The sequence below is a fragment of the Gossypium hirsutum genome, chromosome A07 (genome assembly GCF_007990345.1).
Source record: "Gossypium hirsutum isolate 1008001.06 chromosome A07, Gossypium_hirsutum_v2.1, whole genome shotgun sequence".
In the NCBI taxonomy this organism is placed as follows: Eukaryota; Viridiplantae; Streptophyta; class Magnoliopsida; order Malvales; family Malvaceae; genus Gossypium; species Gossypium hirsutum.
Window position 1 is genome coordinate 37,416,917 of NC_053430.1, and position 9,590 is coordinate 37,426,506.

Genomic DNA, 9,590 nt, shown 5'->3' on the forward strand with positions numbered 1-9,590 from the left:
CCTCATATAATAAAAATTTAAGAAAAATTTACATTTTGAAAATCTTCTTCTAAATCAGTTTGGCATTTTCAAAACATAACTCCCTTTAATGAAATATATATATTTTTTCAAATGTGATAAAAAACATTAAATTTCAAGGAAAGATATGACAAATAAACATACATGAAATCCAATCAATGTATTTAAATAATAATATATCACTATTATGTGCCCCCTTATGAGCTCCACCACTATTTTCTTGGCACTGTTAGCAAAATAATGGGAGTTTGCCATTAACTCTGTCCCTGAGAAAAGATTGTATAAAACAGTGATGCCACATTATTTGTATTCCTTTCGAATAGTTTTATGCCACATCAGTATTTTTATCCTGAATTTCAGGATTTTATTATGAAAAAAATCAAATCCAAATTAAAATACCGAAATTCAAGATAAGAATACTGATGTGGCATAAAACTATTGGAAAGGGATACAGATGACGTGGCGTCACTATTTCATACAATCCTTTCCCCTCCGTCCCTTTAATTTGTAAATACTCATAGCAATACTTCATTGACATTCGTGGCTGATTCTTTGCGATCATCAAGTGAATACACAATAACTTCCATGTCTTCCCTGTCTTTAACGAGCAAGGAAGATAAATCTCACAATCCTTATCCAAGTTTCGGGCATGCTTTGAGCTCATGAAACTGATCATAAAGATGACCAAATATGGGAGAAACAAAATACATAAAAATCGCTGCAAGTACCTTGGGTGATCAAATCAGATGCAGAATAAATGAAAAAATGGGAAATTGAAGAGTTAGCAATTGAAGGCTTTGAGTTATATTAGCAGTAAACCGTATGGTTGAAGAAGAGAGTGAACGTGAGTTCTTTAAAAACAAGCAAATGAGTTTTCTCAAGTGAAACTTTATTGTAAACATAAAAGTGACAATCAAGTATAACATGACATTGGAACCTTCTTTGTTCTCTCCCATTATGTTCCATAAATTGCTTCAGTAACTGGGTAGGTTCTAAAACTTGCGATCACAATGAGGCAACCCCCACTGCTAAGGGCAGATTGAAACGGAAGTATTAAACCTCTTTACCATAAGATTGCCACTACAGCCATGAAAACCCATGGTCTTAGCCGAGATGCACCATGACTCAAAGACAATGGAGCTGCTATAAGAACAGTCAAGCAAATCGAAACACGATCCTGAGCACTTATATTTTTCGGATTTCTCTCTTTTGATACCAGAAAAGGAGAAAAAAACAGGGAAATGAAGGTTAAAGTCAAATAGGAAAGAAAAACGTTGCTGCTGATTCATATTTTTCCATTCAGACTACAGAATTTTTTCTATGTTTAGCAAGAAGTTAACGTTGTAAAAACGTTGATGTCATAAACTGTAATATGAAATAAGTTTACGCAGGTGCCAAAGGAATAATACGAGGGGCAAAAAAAAAGGACAGGGAAAAGAGGGAGACGATTTTTCTTTGCATTACTATCTTATCAATTAACATTACAACTCTCACTCATATTACACCTATAATGGGTCGGATTATTCGTTTAGACCTGAAAGGTCATCTAAAAGTGGGAAGGTTTAGATAAGAAAATAAGCTTAAAAAATGGGCTTGAACAAAAAGTAAAGCTCGTTTTTTAAATTGACCGAATCTCATGTAGAATTTATTTAGTTTGGGTCTGATTAAAATTAACTATTTTGCTGTTATTTCGCTATTATATTATTACTATTTTGTTATTATAGTTTGTATTTTGTATAATTCTTATTTTATTGTTAATTTTACTATTATTTTAGAGGTATTTACTTGTTAAGTTTTAATTATTTTAGCGTTATTTATTTTAATATTTTTAGTATATTTAATGTATTATATTTTTAAATTTATTTTTATATAAAAATAATTTAAACAAATTTAATACAAGCCAACTAAGTTAGACTCGATTTTAATATTTTTTATTTAGATCAGATTTAAAATAAAATTTTAAACCCATTTCTCGAATTGGACAAGACCCATGAACCCTAACTCATATACATTCACACTTTTACCATTTTCATATCAAATACGCATTAGCATGGTGATTTGATGTTACCTTGAATTTAACATTGATGAGTGTTTAGGTACTCTTCCTAACAATGAAAAACATACCCACATATTTATAATAATAAATAATATCATATTCTACAATATAAAAATAATGAAACAACTTTTAAGTTTATATATTCAATTTATCATAATATTAAAGAATTTTAATATTATTTAAATAAATATTTTTACTTTAATAGTAAAAACACAATACTTTTTAAATAAAATGTTAAAAGATTTCAGCAAAAAATTTTAACCTTAATGTAAACTTGTTATACTCCTAATTCAATAATGATACGTGCTAGAATGAAGAATGATCTGAAAAGAACCTAAGCAAGGACCCTCCACTTACTGCGACCCATGAGCGTCCCTCTGTCTCAAAGCCTATATGGTGACCCTCCATATGGAGTCATTTGTGACCGACCATCTATGAATCTCATTTAGGCCAGATGACAGGTCACTTACTACAAGCAACAGTACTGTGCATGGCAAAAACTAACATGCAATAGACTTGCCACCTAATTGACTACACGGGCAGGTTTACCACTTGTATTGTCGATGACATGACACTACTTGACAAAGGACCACCCTCTTATATACCCTAAAGCATGAGAAGCAAAGGGATTCACTTTCTCTCCTCCAAGGAAACCTTATCTCCCTAGCCTTTTCCTTCCTTGTTCCTCTCATTTCTTTCTCTTTCAGCTTCCTATTCCAACTCTTTGTGTATCATCTAGCCTTCCAATTACCATTATCTTCTCCTCCTAGTCTCCTCGTTATTAATTTCTTGTACCAACAAAACTAAATCGTAAAATACCCTAAAGGTGCTCATAGGCCGGGCCAGGCCTAACAAAAAATTTGGTCTCGTTTGTTAGGCCCAGGTTTGGCTTGAAAATGGGCCTAAATTTTTTTCCAAACCCGACTCAAATAAAAATGCTAAAATCTGGGCCCGACTTGGCCTGCCTGTATTAATTTTTTATATTACTATAAAATATATATAATACATAAAAAATACTATAAACATTAAAAAAAATATTTCCCAATAAATTGAGAATAAATTTTTAAAAATATGTATACTTAAATAACACTAAAATAGATACAACTTAACAAGCAAATGCCTCTAAAATAATAACAAAATTAACAGTTATACAATATCTAAACAATAACAATAAAATAGTAGTAACATAATAGTGAAATGGAAACAAAATAGGGAGAAAATAACAATAAAATAATATTAAAATAAAAAATAACAAAATTTTTTGTTCTTTTGTAAATTTGAGCTGGAATAAGCCTGGACAAAAAATATCTTACTTGAGACTTGATCTGAGTTTTAACCAACCTTATTTTTTTATCTAATTTTATTTTCTGAACCAATAAATTTATTTAAATCCTTCAACTTTTCAACCCTGCACATACGTACCAATATAAACCATAAAATCTTAAAGATTTTCGCACTATAATTGATGACAACTTTGAGATGTCATCATACTCCACTCACTTAAATAACCATATGCAGCCTTTGCTATTAGTAACTTTTCTTTTATCTCTGTTTCAACTTGTTCTCGCCTAATTCCATTCAGATTGTGCATGTGATCTACCCCTACTAAAACAAGCCCATCAACGTGGCATCAAACTATTGGATTCATAACTATAAGCCCAACTTAAGATTCCAGTTTCAGCCAATCTTTCTACCTTTATATATTCCTCCAAAATTCTCCAAACATGAACCATAATAATTGTCGTCTCCATTTTCTTTGTCATAAAATCAAAAGAGAAAATGGGGTCTCTGTTTTGTCCATCACTAATTGTATTCTTTTCCCTTTGGCTTACTTTGATTTCACCTTCACATTCAATCGACTGTTCATCCCTGAAACTTCCCGGCGGCATAAGACACTACTCCAACTGCACAGAGCTTCCCACCCTAAACTGCACCGAGCTTCCCACCCTAAACTGCACCCTCCATTTCACCTACAACGCCACAAACTCCTCCCTTTTCATTGCCTTCTCAGCTGCTCCCTCCAACGCCGACGGTTGGATAGCTTGGGCCGTCAACCCCACGGACACAGGGATGGCAGGTTCCCAAGCCCTCCTTGCCTTCAAGAACAAAGGCTCGATTGTTGTTAAAACCTATAACATAAGCTCCTACAGATCTATTGTAGAAGGGAAGCTATCCTTCGACGTGTGGGACCTGGAAGCCGAGGCTACTAACGACGGAAAGATGGTTGTATATGGTTCATTGAAAGTTGAAGGCAGCGTTGAGAAGCTGAACCAGGTTTGGCAAGTGGGACCAGGGGTGAGTGACGGTCACCCCATGAAGCATGAGTTTGGTAAAGCTAATCTGGGTTCTTGGGGAGAGTTGAAGTTGGTGGAGAAAGTAAGTTCAGGTTCCTCATCCCCTGCGCCGTCACCTGTACCTCATAATGACTCGGGAGATGGTTCCAGGGCTAAATATATGCTGGATTCTGGATCTTGGCTTTGGTTTCCTGGCTGGTTTCTGTACTGTGATTTTGAAGTGTAATAAAAACCAGCATATTTTATTACTATTAGTAATATTATTAAAACATATTTTATTGAAAAGAGAATCCAGGTTGACCTGTTGGAATCGCCTTTGCATTATTTACCTTGTTTCGTCGAAGACCAAGATCACTCCATTTCTTTCTTTGCTAAAACAGTAATATTGCAAACTTTACAAAATATTACATCAGTATGTACTAAATTAAGAGCAATAGCTACACCATAATGCTCTTGCAAAATTACAAAGCTCTGAATAAATGATCCACGGCACATTTGAGTGACTCAGATATTCCTTTCCCTTGCTGCATGTGCGAGTGGTAAGCAATCCTGACATAGTAATTTCCATAAGAAGATGAGTTGCAGGGGAAAGATATCAAAACTCAGTTTCATTGGAAAAATATACAAAAGCAGTTGTCACAGTCTCAAATCTAAGATTGGAAAATAGACAAAAGGGATTGCCACTGGAATCTTTTAAGTTTTGCAGATTACTCAGGATTGATCGTATAATGAAATAGTAAAATTTATCCAAAGAAATATATAGAAAGGTCGCACATGGTGTATCATTACTTTCCTTCTTTTGTCATAATTTTTCTTTGTTTCATGTGAGGCTGAGTTGTTGGAAGAAAATCTTCAGATTCCTTTAGTAGTTATATTATTTACAGAAGAGGAGAATGTTTGTAATTGCATCATAAAATTAAGAGATTTGGGTTCATGCCAATGACATTCTTGCTCTCAACTCAAGACTTCCATTTTTTTGGTAAAGTTATAAATAAATGCTATAATAACGTCCATATCTTTTGAATGTTTCCTTTTGACCTCTGGCTTCAGGATTTATTATACCCTCCATGTGTTTATTCGAAAGTTTTGATAAACGTCAGGTGTTGTACATATGTCTTTTAGCTTGCTCTATTGTAAAAAAAACACAGAGTTGGCTCTTCTAGAAATCTCGTTAGCTTTGAGTACTAGCACTCAACAAAGTACTATTTTATTTATATCTAGCAACCAACCATACAGTAGTCTTACCGATTCACAATCCCCACTCAAGAATCATATTTACAAGGCACAATCAAACTCACTATACCCAAAGGCCAATCATATTTGTGGCAAAATAACAATGTAGAAAGGTAAGTTTCAGTTTATTAACAGATGTATTTACAAGCGTGGCAGTCATTAATAGCTTATGAACAAACAGCGACACAATTATCTGTCATTCAGTGCTTGGAAGGATGGTTGACCATCCAGCGCTGACTGCAGACATTACAAGTAGCTTCAGGAATGCATCAGATAATAATCAACTAGCTCCAAATTGTCAATCTGTGCCTGCAAAGTCTGATAATATAGAAATCAGTTCAGTCAAGTAGCGTAAACTGTAGTGATATGAAGCTTTATACAAGTATTATGTGTGTGGGTCTCGAATAGTACATGTAAAAGTGCAGGTTTCAGGTGGTACATCGACCCAAAATGAAAGAAATGATGGTGTTGCTAATCATCAGTCTCGAATGCAAACTGCATATGATACTATTGAGTAAATAGGTAATTTAATGGTTAAAATATGTCATAGGGCTTGTACTCTTCATAAATTTAGGATTTAATCCTTTTATTTTTATTTTAATCTCTCTATTTTTAAGAAATTCAGGTCTAATTGTTAAGACTGTTATTTTTTATGTTAAATTTGTTGGTGAGACATTTTTAAAAAAAAAAATACTCACTTGGTAGCGACGTAACTAAAAAAATGACATTGTAATGAATCTGAATTTAACAAAATAATTTTAACAAATTTAATAGTTAGACCTAAATTTTGAAATATGAAAAGTGGATGGACTAAGTTCCTAAAAGTAAAAGTACAGGGACTAAATTCCAAATTTATGAAGAGTACATGGAGTTATGGCACATTTTAACCTAATTTACTACAAAGCTAAGAAATGATGGTTACCTCTATTTAACTGCTGGAGCTACCAAGATCAAAGTCCATGGTGTAGTCATACTCAATTGTTGGAATTACAGAGGCCACAAATTTCAAGAACAAGAAAAGATACCTGCAATGGTCGAGTTGGAAAAAGAAACTCATGAGCAAAGTTTACAAGAGAAATGCCAGTAACATTAATAGCACAAAGAACCTAAAAGTACATGTATACTGTAATTTTAAGAGTAAGAAAACAATATGATCAGAGTTGTCATAAATTTGTAATCACACTTGCACACATGTTTTATCAAAAGCTAAAAGGGTCAATTCACAGCAATTTAGCAGTAAAATGGGGGAACAAAGTTTTACTTATCAACTTCTGGATCAACACCATGAGACATCAGCACATCAATGATCTTTTTCATCACAGCACCATGTCTGCATGGGTGTACAGACGCGTGTTTCCCAGGTAAGTGAGGATGGTCCTCAATAGTAACCTGTATCCAGGAATCAGCATGGGGTAAGACATTTTTCAAATTCTTAGGAGCATGAAGACAAAAATATGAGACAAGTAAACTGAATTCATACCCTAACTAAAAAGAATGAAGTAAATATAAAATCTTAAATTGGCAAGTACAACATACAGTTTTGTGTGCATGGTCCTGACTAACATCCTCCAGCACAAGCTCTGGTTGCAAAAGCATCCTCAACTACGCCCAAATTAAGATGAGGGGATTGATTTGAGCCATATTGATTAGTTCAATTTTTGCTTTTAAATAAACAGAATGCAGTAAATGCAGGGGTTTCATTTTATTATTATATACGGCAAGGGAGAATTTGGGGGGAGGATGGCCCCATTCTCCAACACCTACCTCATCATACCCAGTAAGCCAGACCCTTGGAGTTTGATAGTATTTATCATACCTGCAAAGAAAATAAAGTTTAGCAAGTTTAAACTCTCACTAGATGTTTGGTTTGACATCAAGTTAATGAGTTATCAAGAGAAATGTTTAAGATTGAGAAGCGCATATTCTGACAAAAATTTCTAAGCAAGTTTGCTAGCACCAGGATTATCTTACGTTATGCTGACATCATAGGTTCGGGTCCGTAAAATATTGTCATCATCAGGCTCTTGAGCAACAAGGTAATCCGATGGTAGAGTTGCCTGCATTGATCATAGGCGAATCAAATCAGTACATAAATAACCTTCGAGGTTAACCATCAGGTATGCAGTGTTAAGGTAGTACAACAAATTAGTTTATATGCTTTCAATTTTTATAGAAGGCTAATCTACACCAATTGGTTACAGAAAGAAAAGAAAAATAAAGCAATGAAAATCAATTTGCCTATCAGATAAGTTTCTCAGGATTTACTGCATCAGTATCAATAGCATTGTCCGCTTCTTCATAGTCAGCCATGTCGGGTATATCTTCTTCATTTTCACCGCTTCCAAAATATGAAGGTATCGACCTTACAGTCTCATTCTGCCTTATTTCTAAAGTCTCCATTGAAGGCAAGATTTCCTCCACATCATTTCTATCTGTCAGGAAGAGAAGTAGCATAAGAAGTCCAAATTTTCATCTCAGTTTCAAACAACTAAACAAGTGCAATCTCAAGGAAGAAGATAACCTTTAGGTCTCCCATGAGTCGCCAACCAACCATCATTGTCTTCATTATCAAGAAGAACCTCTCCTCCAGCAGCTTCATACTCTTGTTCCACCGATGCAGCCCTCCTCAGGCAAGGAACTAACCAGAAAATCACCAAATAAGATTTCTAGTAATGATCATGATACTAAATTCAAGAAAAAAAAACATTTGACAGAAAGAGAAAAGAAATTCAAGTAAAATGGTGGTCAATTTCACCATTCCTAGTAATCAAGTATTGCTTTTCGGGCGGTAAATAGGACTTCCTCTTGCTTGGCTCTCCTGATTCCCTAAAATTCACACCAGTCCACTGAATTAAACTATCGTACACTGAGTTACACAGTCAAATTAAAATTTTAGCATAAAATAATCCATTAACATGGATATACAATATGAAAATCAGAATTGATTGGTGCAACCATAGAATCATAGAACTACCAAAAACACTTGGAGGAGAAAATACCAAGACCAGGTAGGGCATTTGGAGACGAGATTGTCGCCCGCGAGGATGAACTCGGAGACGCTCAAAACCCCTTTCTCTTTAAAAGCAGAGATGGTGCGGGGCCCTGTTATTCTCTCTACAGTTCCTTTGAAAGCCTCGTGAATCTTCTGAGAAAGCACCATCTTTTACGATCAACCGAAACTCTAGCGGTTCAGTCGAAGATTGAAGAGTGAGTTGAAACCCTGGAGATACTTATCGACGAGGTGGACAGCGAAAAGGATTGCCAAATGTATTTGATTATATGGGAAAAAACCAAATAAATAAATAAATAAAAGGGTAAATTGCACCAATAGTCACTTAATTTTGAGATAGTTGATAAAATAATTACTTTGATTTCAATTTAGTCACTCAATTTTTTAAAAATAACAAATCAGTCATTTTAACCATTTTTTGTTACAAATGTAATGAAAAAGTGACATGGTAGTTGACAGATTCCTTGTTGTCATTAACCAGAAGAAGAAGAAGAAATAGAGATGTCGACCGTGATTCTAGTATGCTATTGTGCAAACCTAGCCAAATTAGACACCTCTTGGTCCAATGACAACCCAGGTAGGAGGTTTTTGGGTGTAAGAAGTTTGGGAGTGGGTTTCGAAAACCATGCCGTTTTTTTGCCTGGTTTGATCTACCATTGACGCCCTGTTCACGAATTGTGTTGTTGGGTCTTCTGAAAAAAGTTAGTACATTGGAGGATGTAAGGAGGAGAGAAAGAAAACCATGGGTTTTGGTACTGTTATTTGTAATATTGTTGCTACTTTTTAAACCCTAAACTAGCTTATGTGATAGATGGTGGTGGTATTGTTGTTGTTGTTGTTGTTAGCACTGAAAACAAGCTTATATGGCTGTTGGTTTTAAGAGAGTATTCTTTCATGGCTGCTAAGGGTCCTAAATGTAATGGTTTGTAAGGGGTAGAAGTTTGCTTACAGACTTGAAAGTTGAAAGACTAATTGTAAT

The 9,590-nt window shown here is 34.6% G+C and overlaps 2 protein-coding genes across 4 annotated transcripts; one reads left to right on the top strand and one right to left on the bottom strand.

The window, feature by feature from the left end:
• The first annotated feature begins 3,853 nt into the window (after positions 1-3,853).
• LOC107955799 (auxin-induced in root cultures protein 12) lies at positions 3,854-4,594 on the top strand. The gene has a single exon (XM_016891597.1). It carries the CDS (start codon positions 3,854-3,856, stop codon positions 4,592-4,594), a length of 741 nt encoding a protein of 246 aa, XP_016747086.1.
• Positions 4,595-5,553: 959 nt separating this feature from the next.
• LOC107952879 (autophagy-related protein 3) lies at positions 5,554-8,882 on the bottom strand. Of its 3 annotated transcripts, XR_001698966.2 has the most exons (11): positions 8,601-8,870; positions 8,357-8,427; positions 8,123-8,239; positions 7,867-8,033; positions 7,573-7,658; positions 7,366-7,417; positions 7,138-7,203; positions 6,863-6,990; positions 6,524-6,626; positions 6,013-6,096; positions 5,554-5,919 (listed from the first exon to the last, which is right to left on the bottom strand). XR_001698966.2 is itself a non-coding variant. In XM_016888078.2 (10 exons), the coding sequence occupies exons 1-9, from the start codon at positions 8,759-8,761 to the stop codon at positions 6,530-6,532; spliced, it is 945 nt and encodes a 314-aa protein (XP_016743567.1). In that variant the 5' UTR covers positions 8,762-8,882; the 3' UTR covers positions 5,554-5,919; positions 6,524-6,529. The 3 variants fall into 3 exon arrangements, 2 of the variants coding, with proteins under 2 accessions (XP_016743567.1, XP_016743568.1); XM_016888078.2 differs by lacking the exon at positions 6,013-6,096 and having other exon boundaries at positions 8,601-8,882; XM_016888079.2 differs by lacking the exon at positions 6,013-6,096 and having other exon boundaries at positions 5,554-5,910.
• Between the last annotated feature and the right edge of the window lie 708 nt (positions 8,883-9,590).